Below are 27679 nucleotides of genomic sequence, written 5' to 3'. Positions count from 1 at the left end.
AAACATCCCAGACATATACAAAAGACTGCCTGCGTGAAAGTTTAGGTATGAAATGTGGATTGCAAATTACAGAGTTGCATGACGTTACTGTAGTTAGATGTGCAAGATTGTGTACAGAGTGTTACATAGAGTCACACTAATTTACACAGGTTTGCTGGTGTACAGAGAATTTCAAATAGGAACAGGTGCGATCACTAGCTTTTCTTTTTTGTCTTTTGTCTTTTCTTTCTTTCTTTTTAGAAGTTTCAGAGTCGATTCCAAACCTCTTAAGGTCCTGCCAGGTTAATCATCAATAATTCTGTGAGTTTCGATCTCAGTTTATTACTTTGAATCCCTAGAAATGTATTGACAGGAGTTTTGTGTGGGGGTGTAGGTGTAGAATGAGTTACTGAGTTATATAAGTGTATTGGAATCGTATGTAAGTGTGTTGTAAGTGAGGAGAAAGTTACGGAAAGTTACTGAGGTGTACTGAGAGTTATGTAAGTGTATTATAAATGTATGTGTGTTGTAAGTGAGGAGACAGATATGTAAAGTTACTTAGGTTTAGGGAATATAGAGAAGAGTACATTGAATTATATAAGGGAGGAAATATATTGCTTGTTATATAATTTATTACTTAGAGTTATTTAGGGATTTATGACGTTTAAAGAGAATTATTCAGAAGTGTGTGGAAAGCATATAGGAGGTTGACTATGGATACAGTTACATAGGCATATACAAATGAGAATTCTAGGCAGACTGAGCTACTTAAGGATGTAGAGTTGCATACAGTTACGTAAGGGTCTGGGAAGTGTATTTAGACCTGTACAGTTACTCAGAGTTATATAAAGGTGTAGGAAATACAGAGTGAGGTGTATTGGTATGTACAGTTATATACACTGGCATGAGAGTGAAGGAAATGTAGATCGAGTGTTAGCCTATTGATTTAGACAGAGCTGCATATTTGCTTACTTACAAAGTTACTTGAGGGCAGAGGAAGTGTAGAGTAGGTAAAATGATGCAGAGAGTTGCAGAAGGACATAAGAGTGTAGGGAGTGTTGAGTGAGGTGTAGAGACAATTACGTAGGGGTTGCTGGAGTGTAGAGTGAGGTGTTTAGAGTTATGTATACTTAAGCAAGGGTGTAGGGAGTGTAGAGTGAGGTGTACGAGTATAGAGTCGTATATGTTGTTACGCAAGGGTGTAGGAAGCGTAGAATGGGGTATAGAGTTACATATAGTTAGGTATGGGTGTAGGATGTTTAGAATGAGGCGCTGTCTATCACGGGGGGCCACCAGATCCCTACACGTTGTATATACTGTACTCTGCATACAGGACGACCCCGCAGAACCAGTTGCTTACACCGTGATTGATGAGTCGATTCGGCCAGACAGATGGGAGTTAAGCAATCTCAGTAACAGTATATTGAGGTACATGAGACTTGAGAAAATAGAGTGAAGTTTATGGAGTTATCGCATTTGGAATTAGGTAACATCGTATTGTGAACCGTAGCTGTGTGGACCCAAGAGTTTAAAACGGTATTGGGAGTGATCTGTTTGCATCTTTAAAAAAATAACAAAACGTGATGTGGGATTACTCATGATTCCTAGTGTGTGGTGGAGTTACTTATGATCCTTGGTGTGGATGGGTAGGTGGAGCGTGGTGCGGCAGGTGTGGAGGAGCGTGGAGGAGGAGGAGGGGGTGGTGAGCGTGGCGGGGGAGCAGCGCCACCTACCTACCTGTGCAGGCTAGGCTAGAGCTCTACATACCGGCGGTGCGGACGTGGGTGTAGCAGCAAGGACAGAGCGAACCATGTCACTCAATATCGTTGTCACACCTTTACACCTTTAGTTACCTGTGCTAATTAACAGATCTAATGTTCAGGTGTGGGTGCGTTGCTAGTCTTTCAGTAATAGTGAGATGACATAAAATAAAGAGTAAATATACGGTCAAAAGACATGAATATTACTCACTTCAGACACAAGGATGTATGGTAAAATAGAAAACAAGACACAGGAGTTGCATTTTACTACTGACTCATCGTTACCAAGAGCATCTTCAAAGGATGCCCTGGGAGGTCTTCAAAGGATTCGTCTGAAGATGTTCTCAGTGGCGATACGTGAGGAGGAATAAACTAACTCTTGGGTTTTGTTTTTCTTTCTTGACCTACATCCAGTCGAAGGATATGTATACAGTGCGTCTTACGTGCTGACCTGTTTATTTACTCATTTACTTGATTGTTTTATTTATCTTTTGGTCAGGTAGAAAAATTTATCATTCATTTTGGCTACAATATTAGCATTAGATACTCATATTTTGAGTGTTTAGCTTTCAGTGAGTTCTGGTCACTGCGATTTTTTTTAAAAATAATTTTCTTCTTTTGGCTTGCCATGTATTTTAGTTATTTTTTGGTATGAAATTTGGTGACTTTTAAACCTTACGTTTCATATTTTTCGTTTTGAGTTTGCGTCGCAAATTGGTAACATTGTAAACTCTAGTCTTTGGAGGATCTTGTGACCTGGCCTTCCTTAACCGTATAGTGACCTTATAGCGAGCTTAGATTGACCAGTGAATGATTTTAGTGACCTGAGTGACGTGACCTCGCTCTGCCCCGCCCATCGGAGAGGAGGGTGGTCTGGCCTCAAAGCTTACCTCGGTCGCTTCTTTAACTTTTCTCGGGGACTGTCCAGCTTAGCGTCGGGCGTCTTAAGACAATCCAAATTCAATCTGGCCATGCTTTAGGGGAGACAAATAATAACAACTCATATAGGAGAAGTTTGGTAGCACAGATCTCACAGGAAAAATTGGTTGGAGAAGATTGGTAGTAGAGATGTCACAGGAAAATTGATTGAAGTTGGTAGCACATACTCGTATACATAGGAAAATTGGTTGGAGGAAGTTGGTAGCAGAGAGGTCACAGGAAAATTGGGTGGAGAAGTTTGGTAGCACAGATGTCACAGGAAAATAGGTTTGAAGTTTGGTAGCAGGTCACAGGAAAATTGGTTGAAGTTGGTAGCAGAGAGGTCACAGGAAAATTGGTTGAAGTTGGTAGCAGAGAGGTCACAGGAAAATTGGTTGAAGTTGGTAGCAGAGAAGTCACAGGAAAATTGGGTGGAGAAGTTGGTAGCAGAGACATATAAGAAAATTGGTTGCAACAGACACAACTTTAGTAGGAAAAGTGGGTGGCAGTGTCCTAGAAATTGGTTCCACAGACATACAAGAGAACTTGGTAGCAAAGTTATCCTAGTAAAATTAGAGCCATATTGGTGGCACAAAAACACAAATATAGAAGTTGGTTGCAAAATTGTCCTTGAAAACTCATAGGAAAGTTGGTGGTTGTGCCCTGTAAAAATTTTGGCACAGACTTAAATAATAAAGGAAAAGCTGGTGGGAAAATTGTCCTGAAAAATAGCTGCACAGTCTTACGCACACAGGAAAATTCTGGTTAGTGTCCTTGAAAATAATGGCACAGATAAAAAAAAGATATAGAAGATAGTAGCAAAATTGGCCTGGAAAAGTTTGGCATAGACACAAATCATAGCAGAAGATGGTGGGAAAACTGTCTAAGAGATTGGTGGCTTAGATATACATACAGCTTAATGGAAAGTTAGAATCAGCGTCCTAGAAGATTGAAGGCACAGACACAGCTTAGAAGATGATAGCCAGGATGTCCTAGGAAAGTTAGGCATAAAGAAAATCATGTAATTGTCCTGGAAAATGGTTGCACACACATAATAACTCACACAGGAAAAGTTGGCAGCAAAGAGATCCTAGAAAATATGCACACAAAAATGAGAATAAAATGGCGTTAGTGTGAAAAATATCGTGTCATCTGCTGGGTAAAAATCTTGAGTGACATGAATACATCACAAAATTCCAAAACTAACGTATACACCACAAGAGTAAGGAAAAAAAAAAAAGAATCCACATATGTTTATATTTACAGGCGGTCGGTGTTGCCACTTGTGTTTCTCTGTATATCATGCTGGAAAATAAAAAAATGACACTACACCACTGAGGGAAGATGCCATTACAAAGAAGCCCTTTATTGAATACTTACCCTACATCACAACTCACGGGTCAAGATGAAGCTAAAAGAGTGTTAGGAAGGCATCTGTTGAGGGCAAGACTTTGACTTGTATTCTCGTCCCTTATGGACCCTCTCTAGCACCTCTTCCTTAGCGAATTATGTTATCCTTTTGAACCGGGTACAATATTTATGAAGAGTATGGTGATACTGGAATAATATAATTAACTCAGAAAAGGAAAGCAAGGTCTACTAAGCGAAATAAGTCCCTTAGGCACAGGTGTCAGATAGCTTCCTTAACCGACGAGAATACCGACCTTTATTGAGATGCGAGTTTCTAACAAGCTTTACCAAGGAGTTGCCATGGCATAATGTGGGATAAATCTGAGATACATATGTAAATTTGTGATCAACGTTACCCCATCGGTCAGCTTTATCAAATGTTACGGTTCAGAGCAAAAACATATGTAATTAATCCTGCTGCGCTGAGGCATTTAGGTCTTTGCTTTGGATATATATATAGACTGGTTACCTGATAAAGCCAGGTAGATCGATGAAGGCTTGTCCTCAAAGAGTGTTTTCGTAGCGATACTGCTGACATACCGTGCCTAATCAACACATCTTAAGAGAGGTTGGAAAGCTCTTGGATCTTCAAGAAATTATCAGAGTAGGAAGTCCACTGGCGAAACGTTTCCATAAGTGTTAGGAAAATTATTACATATATTAGACATTTCCCTTCCATATCTCACAGTAACATAACACCACCTAGTACCAGACATCCCCACACCTCACAAAGCCGCACCTCAACATTACCACTCCTCACAATACCTCACCTCACAATACAACACCTCAGTACTACCCCTCAGTCACACCTTATACTACCATACCACACCACAAAAATCCACACGTTACCATACCTTACCCTGCCTCGTCACACTGCATCACACCACACCACATTACACACTGCCACACCATACCACATTACACATTGCCACACCACACCACGTTACACACTGCCACACCTATCACGGATGCACCTTACCTCATGTCACAGAACCACACCCTGCTACACCTCCTGCCTCCTGTAGAGCAATAGATTTTTATAAGACGCGTATCACCTACACTTAAGGGTCCTGATGTCTTTAATGTATGCGCGCTTTACAGACACCTCTTATAGTCCCCATATGTAGAGTTTTGTGAATGTAGTGAGAGTCGAACAGTTATATTAATGATGAGACTGAGAGAGCGATGGTGTATACAAACCCAAAATTTCTACGATCTTTTATTTAACAGTTGTAAGTATTAAATTCCTGTATACCACTTACCAGGGTGTATTCAACAGGGTATTTAAACAGCGAGGAGTGGATATGATTAGCCTGCATGCCACAGTACAGAGCGCATTTAGCAACACGTATATCAGTGGAACACGCGTTAAATCTAGGGTTTTGCGTCTTCTTCGACCTTGGGGTACAACGTGAGTTTCGCAGTTGAATGTCAGAAATTGGGAGCTTACCTACCTGTGGCTGACAAAGAAAACACCCAACAGACATTCCCCCAGACTACTACATGCAACCACCTCTGTGCAGATCCAGGTCCATTATTGCATTCACCTACTCAGTTTCATTAATAGGGCCGTAAGAGTGGCGGGAGAGTGAACAGAAGTAAGGACCCCTCCTGCTTGACTGACTGCTTGAGTGAACACCGGCAGAGTTATATGGGTAGTCATTTCCTTCACTGTAATGACGCTTTCTTTGATTTTTACTCCTACTACCTCAAGACAGTTTTGCTCAGTTTGGGGGAAACCTTTCATAGTGAAGGGTTTACAGCAGTGTTCATTAGCCCCTTCAGTACTGTGTCGTCTGTTATTTCTGCTGTTGGTGCTGGGGGCCATCACGTGGTGGCACTGCTACAGCCGAGTGGGTCCTCTGCCCGGCTATATAAACGTCCCTCAGATCCCTCCCTATCGTGATATCTCCAGACAATTGTATTCACTTAAGGAGAAACTTTTCGAACTTCAGGGGTTAGATATTACCGTCACTAACCCCTTAGCTACTAGGGAGATCTCCAAAGCTGAATAAAATCACCAGGTAATAGGGAGAACAAATCAAAATAAAGGACGACGTCGGATGTCTGGCAGTGAAAAGATAAGCGTGACCTGAAATAAGGAAGGAAGGAGTAACAGGGTGGAGAGGAGTGGGTGTTAGTCATTAGGGTGGGGAAAAGGTGGGAGGAGGGAACTGTATCTGTTTTTGATTACCTGGTGAAGATGCCCCGCCCCTCTTGCAGCTGATTGGATTATTTTATTGCGGGGTGTATACTGCTAGGCGCTAGCAATATCGTTTTAAATTTAATTCTTATATGCGTTTCATTATAGGTAGTCTTTTGTGTCACGGTCAAAATTACTAACTAAAATATATGCAAAATCGTATGGTGCACTCAGAGACAAAAGTTTACCTACTGTCTCACTTCGTCTTCATCACACTTAGGGCATGAGGTAGAGACGAAGCCTCTCTCAGCATAGGAATATTAAACTAGCACAAGAAAATGAGAAGGTGAAGAGATGAAAAATATTAGGCGAACTTCTGTCAATGATCGTAGAAAAAAAAATCCTGTTCTCTTGACGATGAAAGTTAGTTAAAAAAATAACGATTAAGCATTTGCGACTGTTACCTCATAGTTCAGCCAATTACAGCCCAGCATCCAAGTTGGAGGCGTGGCTGAATTTCGCCAAGTTAAAGTAAAAAAACTGTATAACCTGTCGGGGGCGGGGGGTGAAAAAGAGGGAGAGGTCGTGGCTCCATTTTGCCAAGTTAAGATGAACGGATTGTATAACCTGTCGTAGGATAAAAGGAGGGGGCGTGGTTTCAGTTTGCCAAGATAATATGAACAGACTGTATCAGATGTTAGAGGGGAAAAGTTTAGCTCAAGTAACCTGTCGGAGGGGTAAGAGGAGGGGGCGTGACTCCATTTCGTCAACTTGGAATAACCAGACTGTGGAACCTGTGTGAGATGAAAGGGCGTAAAATTACCTGTGATGTTTTCTTAGGCTCTCCTTGGTGATGGATTTAGGACTCTCGCAACTGCTGCTTCGGTCTGCGTCGCTTTCGGTGTCTGTATCCATTGAACTCCTCGATCCCTGGAATTAATGGCGAAGACAGAGGCTTTAGACTTTTTACCTATCGACCACACGAGGTTAAGGCAGTAAGTTTTTATTAAGCCCCATTCGTCATATTGCTTATGGTCGTATTAATTCCTGAAACTTCGAAATATTAAATATCCGATATCCCCACAGCGAAATATTTAGACATGAACTCATCCAACTTTTCCAAGTAAATCAGCAACAATTTTTCTCTATAATTTCTCTAGTAAGTCACCTTCTCAAGATTTCACTTAAGAATATATAGAATTTCATTTGAAAAAATGTAGAATTACACTTAAGAATTTATAAAATCTTGTATATATGCATTCATCTTCCCCCTTCATTATGTACCTGTATAGATAAATAGATAGATAGGTAGATACGAGGCACATCGAAACAGAGGCAATATTATCGAAGGGTAATGTTATTGGGAAGAAATATTATGTTGGTATGTAGATTAGGGTAGAGGCATTTGTATATTGCCCTATATATTATGCGGTAGAAAGGGGGAGACTGGGTTGTGTGATCAATGGGAGTTTTAGGGTGTATGGGGCAAGGGTGGGGGAAAAGAGTAGGGGAGGGAAGAGTGGGCTGGGGCAATTTTGAGACCGGGGTGATGGGACAGAGTTGGGATGGGGTAAGGGTGAGAGGAAATGGAGGTGAGCGATAGAATTGGATGGGACAAGGATGAGATGGGGTAAGGATGGGGTGGCACAAGGGTGAGATGGGGCAAGGATGAGGTTGGCCACGGGTTGATGTAATGGTGGGATGGGACAATGGTGAATGGAAGCAGAGAGCGAGGGGAAAAGGGTGGGGAATGGAATGTATGTTGGGTGGGTGTTTTAAGTGCTCCTGTGTGTGTGTGTGTGTGTGTGTGTGTGTGTGTGTGTGTGTGTGTGTGTGTGTGTGTGTGTGTGTGTGTGTGTGTGTGGTGTGTGTGTGTGTGTGTGTGTGTGTGTGTGAATAAATCCGTATGTGTATCTATGACTCTACCTCAACCCTCACCTGACTAATCTGCCTTGGCCGTGGTGAATCAGGGGGCGGTGATCCCTGAGCCAGCCCATACACGTCCCTAGGTGATCCAGGTATCCCCCCAGCTTGGACCGCCGGCTGGATCCCCAACATACAGTACGGATCACTGAAGCCTGCGTGGGTGTGAGATTGGGGGGTCATGGGGTAGTGAGATGGAGGTTGGGTTCTGTTCTCGGCTGCTTATGTTTCTCTCTCTATCTCTCTCTCTCTCTCTCTCACACACACACACACACACACACACACACACACACACACACACACACACACACACACACACACACACAGAGGAAACCAAATCTCTGCGTACATCTTTCTCTGCAATCACTTCTTTTCGTCACTCCCTCTTTGTGGTGTTAATGACTCACTCTTCCATTCACCCTCCAATTAAGCCTGGCAAATGAACTAATTAATCTGAAAATTAGCCAAATGCCGTACAGTATTATCCATTTCAATCTCAAGGACATATCTGAAAACATTGATGGTGTGGTTAATTCGATAGGTAAAAAATAAGAAAATCAAAGAAATCTTATATTGTAGATAAAACACAGGGGTTATGAGATCAAAACAACGGTACCCAGGCTTGACTTCTTTATTCTGGGTGTTTCAAGACAATGAACCACAGAATATTATACTCCTATTACCTTAACCTGGCCCAGATTTTCGTCTTTTTGCAGCATATTTAACGTAGTTCGATGGTAAAAAGGACAATGCCACTGCTGTACATTCTTTTCGTAGTGCATCTTCGTGATTAGCATCATATTTTAATGTTAATCTCTCATCACAACCCAGCAGTGAGGATGGAGAAGGCATTTTTAGGCCAAGTTAAAGTATAAAGGGTATACATCAGCCGACAGAAGAAGAAAAAAAAAATTAAAACGATAGGTTGAAAGATGAGGATATTCTGAGATGAGGATAACTTGCAAGAAAATATGAAGTAGTGATCAAGCTCTGGATTTTCTTAGGATGGGGAGAGACGAGATACGATTGGATAGCACAGAACATGATTTAGGAAACACAGAAGACGACAAACTAGGGTCATCATCATCATCATCTTCATCATCATCATCGTCATAGTCATCATCATCATTCCATAAGGGTTGGCTACCCAGACTCACTTTTTCTCGGTGTTTTAGGACAGGGAGCGAGACAGGACGACGAAATAAGACAAAACTACGACACAAGACGACAAACGATGATTGCAAACGACAGACTGAGGAAGGAGAGTGATTTTGAGGTGTTTAACTTGCGTAAAAATAGTGATACAAATTTACGAGTATATTTTCTGGGTGTGGAGGTGTTGCCGTTGGTTAAGAATATTATAGTTTGGGGTACACGTTTACTGTTTTCTGTTTATCTGTCTATTTATCGGTCTATTTATTTGTCTGTCAGTCAGTCAATCAGTCAGTCAGTCAGTCTGTGTATCAATATTTCAGTCTATCTATCTGTCTATCTATCTGTATGTCTGTCTATCCATCTGTCTGTTTTGTAGGTGTTTATAAGGCATCATACTGTTAAGAATATGATTTTTTTTATGAGACGTCACGGTATGAAGTACCATAAGACGTCACAGGATCAGGATGATATCATGTGCGTCACATTTTTTTTCAGTTTTTAGATGTTTGTAAGGCGTTACACTAAAATAAAACTGTCACACTAAGATAAAACGTCACACTGAGATAAGGATACTAAAGACGTCACAAGAGAAGGATAGTTTATTTTGCGTCACAGTTTTGCAGTACGTAGGTGTTTATTAGGCGTCACACTGCCAGAAAAAAAGGGTATTTTGGAGGGCATCACACAATCCCCCAAGCGTGCAAAAACTTGCTACCTACAAAACAAAGACTTTTTTTTTTTTGCTTCACACTTGTAATGTGGAGGTGTTTATTTGGCGTCACATTGCCAGAACTAGGTTTTGTGCCACGTCACACTACGAGACTGGCATAGAAAGCCCACAAAACAAGGAGATATTTCTATACGTCACACTTTCACGAACGTCACACTTTTGCACACTATGAGGGTTTTATTTGGCGTCACAGTACCAACACAAAGGAAGGATTTTTTTTAGGACGTCACAGCACATAAGCCTTTACACTACAAGAACATTATATCTGCGTCATTCTTTGCGCGCTTGTAAGGTGTCACACTGCAAAAACGCAGCAAGATTTTCGTCACCTCACACTGATTTTTGCATGTGTAATCCTTCACTGAACAAGGAGGCAATTATTATTCTTTGCGTCACACTTTTGCACACTGGAGCCTTTTATTTAGCATCACACTTCTATGACGGGACAAGTAGGTTACGGCGTCACACTGTCCAGTAAGTGGTTTATTCTGTCGTGACGCTGAGGCAATTAGGCGCAGAGCTAGAGCCGTCGTTTTGGCTTGGAACGAACCGACATGTATTTTTTAATCTGGGGTTCTACGAAGGGTATTTTTTGAGGCTAGAGCAGGTTTATTTAAGGATTTAAAAGGGGTTTTATTTAGGCTAGACGCTGAGGTTTAGTGGGTTGAGTTAGGCCACAGGTTATAGGGTAATTAGGCTTTTATTGTCTACTTCATTATTAATTTTTTAGTTGAAGATTTTGTGGTTCTGTGGATTATTATTTTTAAGTCACTGACACAGGCTTCTCTTCGTCATATATGAATGTTTAAGAGACTGCCATTGGGGATTAGCTTTAAATTTTTCCTGGCCACATACTGTACTTAAGTTTTGGAGAATTTTTAGGTCTTTTTCAGAGAAGTTTCACATTCCCATAGATTTTGAGATTGTAAGAAAGTTCATATAATTTTCACATGGGCTTGTGGGTGATAAAATTTTACATGGCGTTATTTATGTTATTCTGAGAGAGGCATAACGTAAAGTATTATTAATTTGGTTGGGTCGGAAATTCAGAGGTTCAGAGTGGCTTTATGCAAGGTTCATTTGAGGTTAAAAGAGGCTTCATTCAAGGCTTCAATTGAGGTTTAAATAGGCTCGTTAGATGTGGCCATGAATATTGAGGTTCTGATAGGTTTTATTTAAGTTTTGATGGGACTTCATTTAAGGTTCTAAGAGGTTTTATTTAAGATTTGAGCAGGCTTCATTTTAGGTTATAAGAGATTTTATTTAAGGTTCAAAGAGGTTTTATTTAAGGTTTGATCAGGCTTCATTTAAGGTTCTAAGAGGCATTATTTAAGGTTTGATCAGGCTTCATTTAAGGTTCTAAGAGGCTTTATTTAAGGTTCTACTAGGCTTCATGTAAGGCATCGGGGAGATGGTTCAGTCGGTCACCTATCTGGGCCGTGCCGGACATGATGCGAACAGGCGATGACGTGATGGCCGAGTCGGTAGGTTCGGTCTCGGTGATGCCCTGTTGCCCGCAGCTGCCCCGCCTCGAGACCCCGCTCCAAGTCCGCGTCAGGGGCTCAGGATCGCATATTATACCCACCATACAGAAGGGGTCGCTATACCCTGCGTGGATAGTGAGCACTGAGCACCACACACCGGGAGATATGAGGCTCCACATTTAGAAGCAGCAGAGATAGATACCATTTTACACAGACAAACCTTGACCTGAGCACTACACACTAAGAGACACCATTAACTGAGTACCACACACTAAGAGACACCCTTAACTGAGCACCACACACCAAGAGACACCTTTAACTGAGCACTGCACACTAAGAGACACCTTTAACTGAACACTTCACACTAAGAGACACCTTTAACTGAACACTTCACACTAAGCGACACCTTAAACTGAGCACTACACACTAAGAGACACCCTTAACTGAGCACCACACACTAAGAGACACCATTAACTGAGCACTACACACTAAGAGACACCTTGAACTGAGCACCACACACTAAGAGACACCTTTAACTGAGCACCACACACTGAGACACCTTGAACTGAGCACCACACACTAAGAGACACCTTTAACTGAACACCACACACTGAGACACCTTGAACTGAGCACCACACACTAAGAGACACCTTTAACTGAGCACTACACACTAAGAGACACCTTGAACTGAGCACCACACACTAAGAGACACCTTTAACTGAACACCACACACTGAGACACCTTTAACTGAGCACTACACACTATGAGACACCCTTAACTGAGCACCACACACTGAGACACCTTTAACTGAGCACTACACACTAAGAGACACTGAACTGAGCACCACACACTAAGAGACACCTTGAACTGAGCACTACACACTAAGAGACACTGAACTGAGCACCACACACTAAGAGACACCTTTAACTGAGCACCACACACTAAGAGACACCTTTAACTGAGCACCACACACTAAGAGACACCTTTAACTGAGCACCACACACTAAGAGACACCTTTAACTGAGCACTACACACTAAGAGACACCCTTAACTGAGCACCATACACTAAGAGACACCATTAACTGAGCACTACACACTAAGAGACACCATTAACTGAGCACCATACACTAAGAGACACCATTAACTGAGCACTACACACTAAGAGACACCATTAACTGAGCACTACACACTAAGAGACACCTTGAACTGAGCACCACACACTAAGAGACACCTTTAACTGAGCACCACACACTAAGAGACACCTTTAACTGAGCACCACACACTTAGACACCATTAACTGAGCACCACACACTAAGAGACACCTTTAACTGAGCACCACACACTAAGAGACACCATTAACTGAGCACCACACACTTAGACACCATTAATTGAGCACTACACACTAAGAGACACCTTTAACTGAGCACCACACACTAAGAGACACCTTTAACTGAGCACGAGACAAAGAGAGAAGCTGTTGACTGAGCACGGTACACATACAGTATACAGAAAGGGTCACTATGCATTGCGTGGGATAGTGAACACTGAGCACGATATACAGGGAGAGACCTTTCACTGAGCACCACATTTACAGACACCATAGACTCCTTTAAATGGGCACAGTGCACACAGAGACGCCATGGACTGAGCACAATACACAGGAGGGGTCGCTTTAGCCTTGTGGGATATCGTGGACTGAGCACAGAGAGACGCTATGAACTGAGCACAATACACAGACGCCAAGAACTGAGCACAGAATAAGAAAGGGGTCGTTATAGCCTGCATGGAAAAGTGTAGACTGAGCACCGTACAGACTGAGCACCTTACAGACTGAGCACCATACAGACTGAGCACCATACAGACTGAGCGCCATACGGACCGAGCACCATACAGACTGAGCACCATACAGACTGAGCACCATACAGACTGAGCACCATACAGACTGAGCACCATACAGACTGAGCACCATACAGACTGAGCACCATACAGGCTGAGCACCATACAGACTGAGCACCATACAGACTGAGCACCATACGGACCGAGCACCTTACAGACTGAGCACCTTACAGACTGAGCACCATGTAGAGAGAAACTCCATTTAACACAGAGACACCATTGAACACAAGGCCTAGAAATATATCCTTAAATGAGCACAGCAAATACAAAACTGATCACTGAGCACTGCTAGAAATATGGAAGGCTGAGCACGATACACAGACACAATACACATAGACTATACACTGAAATACACAATACACAGATATTTAAAGATCATCATACACCAAGGAACACAGACTTCCAGGAGTGTTACGGTCTAGAAGTCTCTGAATAAAAAAAAATAAAAAAAAGATAAAGTGTACTAGAACTATGATAACAGTATTGGTAGACATATTTCACTATACACTATTAACACACACACACACACACACACACACACACACACACACACACACACACACACACACACACACACACACACACACACACACACACACACTTTTGGCTTGGTGTAATGGGAAACCTTAATATGATATCGTGGCGAGAGTCAAAGAACGCACGCTACTCCATCGGCCCCGCTAATCGCCCAATCAGGTGAGCCCGCCACCTGCCCAGGTACAGCATATATAGAAGGCCTTACCCAGTATTTCTATCAGTCTGTCTGTCTGTATCTATCATTCATTCATTCATTTTCTCATCTATCCATCCATCCATCAATCAGTCAATCAGTCTGTCTATCTATCATCTATCTATCTGTCTATCTATCAGTCTTTCTGTAAAAAATCTTAACAAGCATACGTGATAAACAAGTCCTCAGAACAGTTAACATTTATCACAGATCGTTTCATAAGCTGTCTTTGCTTTTATTGGGAGATCCTTTTGTTTTTCCTGGTGTCTTATTATTACATCATGTATTTTATTTTTAAGTGTATTATTTACTCTGGTTTGACTTTAAAGTATTTGGTAGCTGTATTAGTGAGGGTAATGATATAAGTAATTCTATAAACACGACTTAAGTATAGTAGACTTTATAAATGCTAGCCCAGGTCGGCACATCAATGGAGCTGTCTGATTGCCTGCCAGATGAAAGATACGGCCAATCAGAGACCAGATGGGGATGGGAGGAGGGGGAGGGATTAGGAGGAGGTTGGAGAGGGGGGAGGTTGTGAGGGAGTAGGTAGGGGTTTGGGAGAGGGAGGTAGAGGGTAAGGGAGGGGGTAGAAAGTTGGAAGTAGGAGGAGGGGAGGGGAAGTGAAGGCTGGTGGGTAGGTGGAAACTGGTGTGTAAGAGGTACGGGGGATAGGGGTAGGGAAGTAGGGGGTAGGAGTGAGGGAGGGCGGCTAGATGGAGCTTCGGGGTAGGGGAGGGGTTGGGTTGGGGGAGGGTGATCATGGTGCTAATAATCTTGAAGAGGAAATTGGCCCGTTTAGTCTCCCAGGCTCTTTGAGGTAGTGAGAGAGAACGCTGGTAAACAACTCTGGTCCAATTATCTCACTATCTATCTAGCGCCCTGTCAGTTCGTCTATCTGCCTGTCTGTCTGTCTGTCCGTTTTATCCATCTCTCTCTGTCTCTTGTAAGGAAGGAGCTGGAAACATCCCCATTAATCCCTTCGTTATTAGCTCTCACAAGTTGAGGCGTGTGCTGAATTCTCCTTCCTCCCCTCCTTCCTTCTTCCCTCTGTTCCTTCCTTCCTCCTTGATCTTTCTGTCCTTCCTTCTTCCCTCCCTCCGTCCCTCTCTTCTTTCCTTCCTTCCTTCCTTCCTTGCTTCACAACGTCTTCACCAATACCCGGGTAAGACGCAATTACAACGGATCTTCTCTAGAATTAAAATAGCCACAGTTTTCCCCCGCTCCAAAACGGAGTGGCGGCTTGCAGGATCAGTGACAAGGAGTGTAATTGCCCCGTTCTCTTGCAGGAATAGTGTCCTGTTGATAGGGTTGCAGGATCAGTTGCAGGGTTTTAATTTGCACGGATTTCTTGCAGGAACAGTTGTGTGTTGGTAGACTTGCAGGTATCAGGGTACTTCTAGCTTGTGTAATTCACAGTTTCCGATGTTTTAAAGTCAGTATGTTGGCTATATACGTCTTATCGATGCAAACCAATGTCTTGGAGGTTTCGAAGATGTGTCTAGCTGTGAAGAGTCAGCCTGTAAGAGGTTTCAAATTTGGAAACGTAGAATGAGATGCTTGTGACCAAACTAACGTAGTATTTCAATAGTTTCATAACGGTGTAATATTTCTGATGTTTCAAAGATATATCTGATCAAATCAAGCTAATGTTTCAAATGTTTCAGTCATGACCAAAGCAAGCAAGTGTTTCAGATGTTTCAGTCATGACCAAAGCAAGCAAGTGTTTCAGATGTTTCAGTCATGACCAAAGCATGCTAGTGTTTCAGATGTTTCAGTCATGACCAAAACAAGCAAGTGTTTCAGATGTTTCAGTCATGACCAAAGCAAGCAAGTGTTTCAGATGTTTCAGTCATGACCAAAGCAAGCAAGTGTTTCAGATGTTTCAGTTATGACCAAAGCAAGCAAGTGTTTCAGATGTTTCAGTTATGACCAAAGCAAGCTAGTGTTTCAAATGCTTCGTATAGAATCCCAACAGAAACGATTTAGTTCTTCGGATGTTTAAAAAAAAACAGTGCGATGGACAGACATACTTGTAGTGACCAAAGCGAGCCTGTTTCGTTTGAGTTTGGTTTCATTTTCGTTTGAGTTTCGTGTCAGAGTTTCGTGTTCTCTCCCGGCCATATATCCTTCCTTCTTAAAATGCATAAGACGCGCAACTTCGGTCATGAACTCGTACGCTACAAGTTTCGTCTCCAGCCAAGTTAATCGGGAAGAAGTTAAGGTGAAGTTAGTGTTGGGGATAAGAGAGAGAGAGAGAGAGAGAGAGAGAGAGAGAGAGAGAGAGAGAGAGAGAGAGAGAGAGAGAACGAATAATAAAATGTGGGAGAAAGAGTAAGAGATGTAAGATTGAAGAAAAAACAAAAAAAGAAAAACAGTAAAAAGGATGGAGAGCACTGAACGAGAGACAAATCAGAACAGAATAAGGAAAAGAAAAAGAAAAAGAAAAGAAATAAACAGAAAAGTAAGGAAAAAAGGAAACAACAAAAAATAAAAAAAAATAAGATGAATAACACGCATCATGAGAGAGAGAGAGAGAGAGAGAGAGAGAGAGAGAGAGAGAGAGAGAGAGAGAGAGAGAGAGAGAGAGAGAACAAAAAATAAAATGTGGGAAAAAGTAGTAAGAGAGATAAGATCGAAGAAAATGCAAAAAATGGAAAAAAAGAAAAAAGTAAAGAGAATGGAGAAGACTGAACAAGAGAGACAAGTCAGAACAGAACAAGAAAAAGAAAGAAAAGAAATAAAGAGAAAAGTAAGAAAAAGAAGGAAACATGTAACTTAAAAAGAGACGAAAAGTAAAAAAATAAAATGAGTTAAAAAGACGAACAACACGCATCATAAAAACAGTAGAGGAAGAAAATAGGCAGGAAAAGAGTGAGACTATGATAAAAACAAACAACATAAAAAGAGCAGAAGAAATAAATAGAAAAAAAGAGTAAAAAGAGGACAAAAAATAGAAAAAGACAAAAGAGCAGAGGATATAAACAGAAAGAGAGTAAAAGGAGCAGAAGAAAGTAAATAAAGGAGAGTAAAAAGAGTAAACGAAGAAAATAAATAAAAAAGTTAAAATAATAGATGAAAACAGAGAGAAAATGTAAAAAGAGTAAAAGATTAAAATAAACAGAAAAAGAGTAAATGGCTATAGATAGAAAAAGTAAAATGAGCAGAAGAAATTAAATAGAAAAAGTAAAAAGAGCAGAAGAAATTAAATTGAAAAAGAGCAAAAAGAGTATTAGAAAAGAGTGAGGGGAGACCGAACTGGTTGGTGTTCGTCCCGGTTCAAACTTTTCCCCTCTTTACATTCCCACAGAGTTTGTTTATAGCTGTGTCCCCCTCCCCCCCCTCTCTCTCTCTCTCTCTCTCTCTCTCTCTCTCCACCCTCAACCCATCCATCACACTCCACAACACCCTCTCTCTCATGCCTCATCCATGACGCACCCTCCTCTCATCACCCAATCTCTTCCCTTCCCTCTCTTGCTTCATATATACACTTTATTTTCTCTCTCTCTCTCTCTCTCTCTCTCTCTCTCTCTCTCTCTCAGCCCCTTAACGCTCCGACCTATTACAAACCTTGAGAGCTCTGGTTTCTTCACACCCTAGAGGCCCCTTCTCTCTCTCTCTCTCTCTCTCTCTCTTTCCTTCTTTCCCCCTAATTATGTCCTGAATCCGCCCCCCCACTGTCCATCTCTTCCTCATTTGTCCGTCCGTCTGTCCGCCTGTCTGTACACGTCATCCCCACGCCCGTTTCCGAGACCTTGGCTATCAGTGATGCTATTACTGGTGAATGGGATGAGGTAATGGGAAGGGTGGTGTCGTGGGTGGGAGAGAGAGAGAGAGAGAGAGAGAGAGAGAGAGAAAGAAAGAGAGAGAGAGTACGGGGAGGGGAGAGTGGGAGGAGTATGTGAGGTAATGAGAGAAAGGGAGAGAGAGTACTGGGAGGGGAGAGTGGGAATAGTATGGGAGGCAATAAGAGAGAGAGAGAGAGAGAGAGGTCAAGGAAAGACAAGGGTGAAGGTTGAGGAATATTAATAAGGAGGGAGGAGGGAGAGGAACGGACGGTAGAGAGGGAGGGAAGGTAGAGAGGGAGGAGGGAGGAAGGAAGGAGGGGGATGGATAGAAGGTAGAGAGGGATGAGGGAGGAAGGAGGGAGAGGGATGGAAGGTGGAGAGGGAGGAGGGAGCGCCGAATCCAACTAGACCACCAGGCGGCCATTTAGTTATCATCATCCCTCTTAGTAAATTATTTCTACGTCTCAAAAAATCTGTTTGGCTTGACTTTCAGTGTAGAGTCACCTAATTAGTGAAGAAGAATATTGAGTGAATGGTGGGCGACACACACACACACACACACACACACACACACACACACACACACACACACACACACACACACACACACACACACACACACACACACACACACACACACACAGAGCGATGATGTCGATTTGCACACCGAGTTGGTCGTCGATTTTCACCTTTAGCCTACAATTAAGCCCTGATTACACAAACAATTAGCTCAGAGTTTCCATTTAAGGGAGAGAGAGAGAGAGAGAGAGAGAGAGAGAGAGAGAGAGAGAGAGAGAGAGACGGACAGACAGACAGACAGACAGAGAAGTAAGTCTTGTATATATATCTTTTTCTTTCATTATTTAGTTTCTTGTTCCTTCTTGCGTAAAAATTAAAAGAAGAAAAGAAAAATAATTGCTGAAAGAGAATTTAAGAAAAGATAGGCAGAGAGAGAGAGAGAGCATGGCCTAGCTTCGACCTTGACCCCTAACCTTGACCTTTGCTTGAACTTTACTAACATTCAGTGAAGAAAATAAAACCACAGTATACAGTATACGAAGATTTTTAGATAAATCGGAGGAGGCATTCGTGAGATTATTATTATAATTATTAGTGTTATTATTATTATTAGTGTTATTATTATTATTATTATTATTATTAGTGGTATTAGTAGTAGTAGTAGTTGCAGTAGTAGTAGTAGTACCGAATTATTATTGTTGCTATTGCTATTATTATTATTATCATCATCATCGTCATCATCATCATCGTCATCATAGATACCGGGTACATAGAAACGTAAAATCTGACTCCCATAATACACCCTTTTTCGAGCCTGTTTTAAAATCCATTTAAAGATTGAATGAAAATTATACATAGTGGAAAATGAAAAAAGAAATGAGAAACACCCTTACATTTCAACATTTTTATGTATTTATTTATTTATTTATTTTATTTTTTGCAAAAGGTACACCATCGTTCAGTGAATATTGAGGCCCCCTGACGGACGATGAAAAATGAAACACAGCCAAACACAAACAAAACCTGATCAGTGTGGGAGAGAGTGGGAAAGTGAAGGGGGGAAAGGGAGGTAGAGAGAGACAGAGAGACAGACAGACAGACAGACGGATTAAGAAGAATGAACAGAGAGAGAGAGAGTCAAGAAAATTAAAGGAAAACCACAATTACAGTGATGGTCCAACACAAACCAAGAACGGAGCAAGTGAGTGAGTGAAAGTGAGCAAGACAGGAAATCCGGTGACCCACACTCTCTCACATTACCCGCCTTAATCACGGTAACAACACTGCTGATGAGTCGGCTTTGATTGGGTCATTAGAGAGATTAATGACTGCTCCGAGCTGCCGGGGAAGGGGAGGGCCTGTTACCGTCAAATGAGGCTCCTCCGAGGTCATGGAAGGGTCATGTGGGGTCGGGAAAGGTAGTTTAGGGTGATTTTAGGTCAGGTAAGGTAATCTAGGGTAATTTTAGGTCAGGTAAGGTAATTTTAGGGTAATTTTAGGTCAGGTAAGGTAATTTAGGGTAATTTTAGGTCAGGTAAGGTAATTTAGGGTAATTTTAGGTCAGGTAAGGTAATTTAGGGTAATTTTAGGTCAGGAAAGGTAGTTTAGGGTAATTTTGGTCAGGTAATGAAATTTAGGGTAATTTTAGGTCAGGTTAGGTAATTTAGGATAATTTTTAGTCAAGGTAATTTAGGGTAATTTTAGGTCAGGTAAGGTAACTTAGGGTAATTTGAGGTCAGGTAAGGTAATTTAGGGTAATTTGAGGTCAGGTTAGGTAATTCAGGGTAATGTTAGTTCAGGTAAGGTAACTTAGGGTAATTTGAGGTCAGGTAAAGTAATTTAGGGTAATTCTAGGTCAGGTAAGGTAATTTAGGGTTATTTTAGGTCATTGATGTTTTGGTCATATATGTCATTTTTGGTCATGTAAACATTATTTTAGGTTAGATATGGGCAATTTTTGATCATTTAAATTGTTATGGTAATTTTGGATCAGGTGTGGGTCATTTAAGGTCATATAAGTCATTTTAGGTCAGGTAAGGATCACTTTAGGTCAGGTAAGGATAATTTGAGATCAATTAAGGGCCATCGGGGTCATTGTAGGCCAGGTAAGGGTAATTATAGGTCATTTAAAGGTCCTAAGGGTAATTTTAGGTCATTTAGGGGGTCACCAGGGCCATTTTAGGTCAAGTCAGAGCCATCAAGGTTATGCTAGATCAGGTAAGGATAATTTTAGGTCATTTTAGGTCAGGTAAGGGGTCTCCTTAGGTCAGGCAAGGGTAATTTTAGGTCAGGTATGGGTGTAAAGAAATACGAGATGGAAGGTGTGTCTATGAGAGGGAATCATGTCAGGTATAAGGTATGAGGGCTTGAGGAGTCAGGTATGAGGGAATAAGGGAAAAACGACTCAAGTATACGGGTATGTGAGGGTATAGGTAAGAGTATCAGGTATAAGGAGGCTGGTAGGAGTGTAAGGTATAAGGAAGCAGACAAGAGTATAAGGAAGCAGCTAGCTATAAAGGAGAGTGATAAAGAGAGAGGCTGCTGGTGTGAGTATATGGTCTAAGAAGGCAGGGAAAGAGTATGAGGTGTAAGGAGGTAGGCAGGTAAATAGTATGAGGTGTAAGGAGGTAGGCAGGGAAAGAGTATGAGGTGTAAGGAGGTAGGCAGGTAAAGAGTATGAGGTGTAAGGAGGTAGGCAGGTAAAGAGTATGAGGTGTAAGGAGGTAGGCAGGTGAAGAGTATGAGGTGTAAGGAGGTAGGCAGGCAGGTAGGTATAAGGGAGGGTGACAAACATGGAGGCTGGCTGTGAGAGGTTTAGCAAGAATCTGTTTTCCATGCTGAGGGTCACGTTTACAGCCTTCCAACACCCCCTCCCCTTCCCCTCCCCTCCCCTCCTCTCCCCCTCTCCAACCCCCACCACATCCCCATCCTCAACCACTTCCTTGCCATTGCCACCCCAACTCCATCCCCCACCCACCCATCTCCATCTCCTCCACCCTCACCTCCTCTTCTCGTATCCCCTCACCACCACCTCATCCCCCCCCCCACCGCCACCTAATCCCTCCCCACCACCAACCTCCCTACCCTTCCATCCCTCACCCCCCTGAGCCCCAGGAGGTGGTAAGGAAGGAAAGGAGGAGGGAGGGATGAAGGTTGAAAGGAAAGGACTCCGTGACACAGAGAGAGAGAGAGAATGTGAGGAAGAAAATTGAAAATGAAAGGAGAGAAGAGAAGGGAGGAAAAGGGAATAAAGAAAAGTAAAGAGAATATTTCAACTTTCATACCATACGAACACAGAAATAAGAGAGAGGAGGAAAGATAGCAAGGGAAAGGAAAGCGAACAAAGAAAGAGAGAAGGAGAGCAGAGAAGATAAGTGTAGATAAATGAAGTGAAGAGAAGAGGAGAAAAGAAATGAGAAGAGATGTCCAGTAGAGTGTTTAAGATAAGAAATATAAAGAAGAGAAAAAAATAAAAGAAAAGGAAAGAGAAGAGAAAAAGAGAAGTAGAGTGTTTAAAATAAGAAGAGAGAAAAAAGAAAAGAGTGTAAAGAAAAGAGAAGGAAATACAACAGCAGGAAACCACACAAGAACTCGCCATGAATAGACAGCATCAATTATGGGGCATCTTTAAGTGTGTGGGCTCAGTCACTCAGCATCTCTCTCCTTAACAATAGCAGTCAGGTTTGTTGTGTTGTGAAAAGGCGCAGTGATCGATGTGTATTGGTATTTATATTTGGCTATATGTCTGGTTTTGTGTGCCTTTCTGTCTGTCTGTCTGTCTGTTTGTTCGTCTTTATTCATCTTTATCTCTGTTTGTCTGTATTCATCTTTACCTTTTCCTCCTTTATCCTTCCTTATCTTCCACTTGAATTCTTTGTCTGTCTTTGTTATTCCATTTCTTTCTTTCTTCCTTATTTTTTTCTCTTCCTTCTTTCATCTCACCCTTCCTCCTTTCTTCTTTCCCATCCTCCTTTCGTTGTCCCCTTTCTGCATTTTTTTCCTCTCCCTCCTTTCTCTTTCATATATGTCCTCGTCTTCCTTTTCCTTCTACCTCCTCTGTGCTCGCTTTTACTTCTTCATTTTTCCTCACTCGTTTCTTCCCCCTCTTGCTTCTCTCCCTAATTTTCTTCCTCTTCCTCCTTCCATTCCTTCTTCCTCCTCTTCCTCCTTCCTTCTTCCTTCCTCTCCTTCCTCCTTCCTCGTCTGTCTGTCAAGTAAAGTGTCACACATACAAATGAAGACGTCAGAGAGAGAGAGAGAGAAAAAAAAAAAAGAAAATGTCGAAGAGAGCTTGAGAAATGAGAACCAAAAAGAAAGAAAGTGAGCAAGCGGGGGAACTAATGAGGCACAGTCTGAGAGAGTGAGTGAGTGAGAGAGATATGTGTGTGAAAGAGTGAGTGGTGTGAGAGACAGGCTGAAGTGTGAGAGAGGCGTGAGAGGGCAGGAGAGTGAACTAATGAGAGAGAGAGAGAGAGAGAGAAAGAGAGAGAGAGAGAGTTAAAAATGCAATTAAATTTAATGAAAGGTAATATGAGTCCAACTTAAATTTTCTCCCCCCCTCTCTCTCTCTCTCTCTCTCTCTCTCTCTCTCTCTCTCTCTCTCTCTCTCTCTCTCAGGTTCCCATTAAAGATCCCATTGAAACTGCGAATTTCTATCTCCGTTCATTTATGCGTACCCCCCCCTCTCTCTCTCTCTCTCGTGCCTTATATCACGGCGATTTTCCCTCCACTATCTCAATTTCTGTGTTCAATTCTCTCTCTCTCTCTCTCTCTCTCTCTCTCTCTCTCTCTCTCTCTCCTTCCCACCAAATCCCTCCAAAACCTCTTCAAAACTCCTCCAACCTCCAATTATCTTACCTTCAGCAACCTCTACACTTTCCTCCAAATTCCTCTTCTCTCTCTTTCTCTCTCCTGCTCCAAAATCCCTCCCAAACCTCTCCCAAGTTCCTCCAACCTCCAGCTTTCCTCACCAAACTCTTCCAGCCACTCCTCCAAATCCATCTCTCTCTCTCTCTCTCTCTCTCTCTCTCTCTCTCTCTCTCTCTCTCTCTCCTCCAAAGTCTGTCCCAAAGCCTCTCCAGAATTCCCCCAACTTCCAATTATCATACCTCCAACCTCTCCTCCAAGTGCCTCTTTTCTCTCTCCTCCTCCAAAACCCCTCCAAAACCTCACCAAAACTCCTCCAACCTCCAATTTTCCCTCCACAAACTTCCCCCAGCAATTACTCCACTCCCATTTTGTGCTGGTAATTGTTGTTATTAAGGCAGGGGAGACTTCCATAATTGGCCCGAGGAGCTTGTTTGGTTCAGTGGCCTTGTGGATGTCACTCTGTAATTATTTAGTGTACCCTTCACTGAGACAGGCGTGTGTGTGTGTGTGTGTGTGTGTGTGTGTGTGTGTGTGTGTGTGTGTGTGTGTGTGTGTGTGTGTGTGTCCTAAAGCTGAACAACAACTTGAACTAAATCTCTCTTCAATGAGTTTTAGTTCGGGGGTAGGAATATATCACCTGGGTTATTCTCGGCCGTTGAGGAAACTCCCTAACACCTTTTCCTTTCCGATTTATTTTTGGATACGGCTTTGTAATATGGTTTTGTTCCTTGTTTATGCAGAGTATGGTGATAATACTGATACTAGAATTAAGGATCACAGAAGAAGAGAGCAAGGTGTAATAAGCAAAATAAATCGCTTAGGAAGAGGTGTTAGGGAAGACCGACTGAGCTGAAAGGGGTTACCGATCTTAATGACAAACACACTATATAATTCATTTTTCATTAGCGCTTATGAAGTGGGTATAATATTGCAGTAGTCAATAATTGCAGTATGTATGAGGTATTGCAATTAAACCCCTTCAGTGCGAGGGCCAATTTTTTGTTGCTCTAGCTTCGACTCGGCGATTTTATTCAGTTTAGGGAAAATTCATGTAGAGAAGGGGCTGGGAACGATCATTATTTGACTGGTATAATAATAATAAGTAGTAATGTATGGTAACGATACTACTACTACTACTACTACTACTAATAATAAAAAGGTTCTCAACAAGCTCAATAAAATCGTCAGAATCAGCAAGAATGAAGCCAGAAAATGGAGTCGTCAGGCTGAAAGGGTCTTAAATGAATGGCTATGGGTCTAACCAGCCTCTAACGACCCTGAGTGGCAATTAGGGTGGTTATGTGAAGCGGCCTTGATTGCATTATGAGTTTTGTAATACGTGGTTGAAAAGGTAGGAAGGAAGGAGGCAAGGAAGGAAGAATGGAAGAAGCAAGGAAGGGAGGAAGGATGGAAGGAAAGAGGGAAGGAAGGAGGGATGGAAGGAAAGAGGGATATTGGGAAGAGGAGGAGGGATCTTCGAAGGCAGGGAGGATGGAAGCATGAAGGAAGGAAGGAACGTAGGAGGAAGGGGAGAAGAGGAGTGAAGGAAAAAATAATCTTAAAAGATGCAGATGAAAAGGACGGGGAGGAGGAGGAGGAGGAAGCGTAATAATATAATAATAATAATAATAATAATAATAATAATAATGACGATGATGATGATAAAGATAAAGAAAAAGAGAAGAACAGGAAGAAGAAAGAGAGGATAAAATGGGACTGGAGGGAAAAAAATGATGTTCAAAGAAAGGTGAGAAAATGGGTAAAGGATGTCCTGGGATATGAGACGACGGGAAGAAGATGAGAAAATAAGTATGCGTGATGAAAGCAGGGTGAGGCGATGTGGAGAGGGAAGGAGGAATTGAAGGAAGGAAGGAAGGTTGGGTGGAAGGTAGGCACCGGTGTAAGAAAGGAAGGTTGGGTGGAAGGTAGGAAGAGGAAAAAACAGGCCGGAAAGAAGGAAGGATGAAAAAAATGAATGAATGCCTTTATGAATGAGGGGAAAGAAAGGAAGGAGGGAAGGAATGAAAGGAGACAGGGAAGAAAGGAAGGAAGGTTGAGTGAAAGGACGGAAAAAAGAAATTAGGGAATGAAAGAAGGTTGAAAGTTGAATCAGCAATAGACTGTACAAGCAACAATAGTTCACGCAGTAAAAATCTATCTATCTATCTATCTATTGCCAGACGCCTCAATCCCGTTTGGGGTGGCCACAAACAAATCGCCTCCAAGTCGCCCTGTCCCCCGCCATTTCACTGCCCTGCTCCCAACTCACACCCCCCTATCTCATATACCTCTCCACCCCATCCCTCCATCTCATCCTCGGCCTCCCCCTCCCTCTTCCCCCCTCCACCTCACTCACATACACTCTCTTCGTCAGTCTCTCACCCTCCATCCTCTCCACATGGCCAAACCACCTCAGTGTGTTCCTCATAACGCTTCCTATCACATCCACACCACAACGCTCCTTTATATGCTCATTCGTCAGACTGTCTCACCACGTGACTCCACAGGCTCCTCTTAAATAACTCATTTCCACTGCTCTCACTCTTGACTTGTGTCCTTCCAACAATGTCCAAGCTTCACTTCCGTACGTTAGAGTTGGTATCACAATACTGTCATGTAGTAACTTTTTCACTTCCATGCTCACTTCCCTGTTTCTTATCACTGCTTTCAAGGAACCAGCAACCTTTCTTCCCTGCTGTACCCTTTCAAGCACTTCACCCTCCAAACCTCCATCCTTACTCATCACACTACCCAAATACTTAAACGTACTCACATTTTCCAATTCCTCATCATCTAACCTCGCTGTACATTCACTAACTTCACCTCTCTCAAAGACCATCACTTTACTCTTCCCTACATTCACCTTTAGGTTCCGTTTCTTACACACTCTCTCAAACTCATCCACCAAGCCTTGCAGCTCCCCTTCGTCTTCACTCAACAACACAGTATCATCTGCAAACAACAGTACAGGGAGTTTCCAAACACTATCCTCTCTCACCAGGGCCACTCCAACATCCACTACCCTACCTTGTACCTCTTTTATTACCCCATCCATGTACAGATTGAACAACCATGGAGACATGACACATCCCTGTTTCAAATCAACTTTCAAAGAGAAAAATTCACTTAGTTCACCATCCACACGCACTGCAGCCTTCGCACCATCATACATACTCTTCACAGCATTCAACAACTTCCCATCTACTCCATATATTCTTAACACTTTCCACAATCCTTGTCTATCCACCCTGTCATATGCTTTCTCCAAATCCATGAAAGCCGCATACAACTTCTTTCCCTTCTCTAGAAACTTTTCCACTAAAGATCTAAGAATGAATATCTGATCTACACAACCTCTTCCCTTCCTAAAGCCTCCCTGTTCTTCTCCAACTAATTTCTCTGTTCTTTCTCTAACTCTGTCTATAAGTATCCTACCATACACTTTTCCTATTATACTAAGAAGACAAATGCCCCTGTGATTACCACACACTTCTTTTTCCCCTTTTCCTTTGTACAAGGGAATAATTATACCTGACTTCCAATCCTCCGGGACTCTTCCTCCCAGGCCAATCTGCACATCTTCCACATCCATTCTACTACTATCTCTCCCCCATGCTTCAGCATTTCACCACACACTCCATCAATTCCTGGGGCTTTCCCTGATTTAACTTTCTTCATTGCTTCCACAACTTCTATCCTACTGATTTCTTCCTGTCTTCTCACCTCCCTCCTTCTCCCAGCCATTCCCCAGCCACTTATACTCGCATTACTTCCATCCTCTACGTTCAACAATTCCTTAAAGTGTTCTCTCCATCTGCTCACTTTTTCTCCCTTCTCCACTAGTAATCTACCATTTTTATCTTTCACTCCCCTGCTAACTTCACTTCCACCCTGTCTTACTCTTTTCACTTCTCTCCAGAACATTTTCTTACAGTCCCTCCACTTTACACTCAAATTCCTTCCAAATTCCTCATCCACTCTCTTCTTACTCTCTCTTACTAATCTTTTCACCTCTCTCTCCCTTTCCACATATAACTCTCTCTTCCGCCTCTCAACTTCTTCCACGCCCCTATTTCTCACCCATTCATTGTATGCTTTCTTCTTTTGTGCCACAGCCTGTTTCACCTCTTCAGTCCACCACGCTGTTCCTTGCACCCCCTCCGCCTTCTCTTCCTTCCACACACCACATCACATGCTGCACATATTTCTTCTGTAAATATCTTACACACACCTTCCACGTCTCCCATCTGCTCCAATACATATTTGCCCAATCGTTCCTCCACTTCTCTTTTATACTCTGCCTTTTTCTCATCCTCTTGTAACCTTTCCACTCTCCTTGCAACTACTCCTTCCTCTCGTCTTTCCCTTCTTCTAT

At 42.3% G+C, this 27679-nt stretch overlaps 1 protein-coding gene across 1 annotated transcript in view; it reads right to left on the bottom strand.

Annotated features, from left to right (window-relative positions):
* Nucleotides 1-27679, bottom strand: part of LOC145413129 (BAI1-associated protein 3-like) — a 332548-nt gene that overhangs the window by 64112 nt on the left and 240757 nt on the right. Inside the window, exons 5-7 of the mRNA XM_080282847.1 lie at nucleotides 11447-11626; nucleotides 8149-8288; nucleotides 7034-7140 (exon numbers count right to left, since the gene is read on the bottom strand). Of these exons, the coding sequence (XP_080138973.1) occupies nucleotides 7034-7140; nucleotides 8149-8288; nucleotides 11447-11626 (427 nt within the window). The remainder of the gene's footprint in view (nucleotides 1-7033; nucleotides 7141-8148; nucleotides 8289-11446; nucleotides 11627-27679) is intronic.

This window comes from Coenobita brevimanus, chromosome 95 (genome assembly GCF_032717465.1).
Source record: "Coenobita brevimanus isolate Jiangsu-jjx chromosome 95, ASM3271746v2, whole genome shotgun sequence".
NCBI classification, from domain to species: domain Eukaryota; kingdom Metazoa; phylum Arthropoda; class Malacostraca; order Decapoda; family Coenobitidae; genus Coenobita; species Coenobita brevimanus.
Note: the sequence above shows the minus strand (reverse complement) of the source record. Positions and strands in the feature narration are given on the sequence as shown.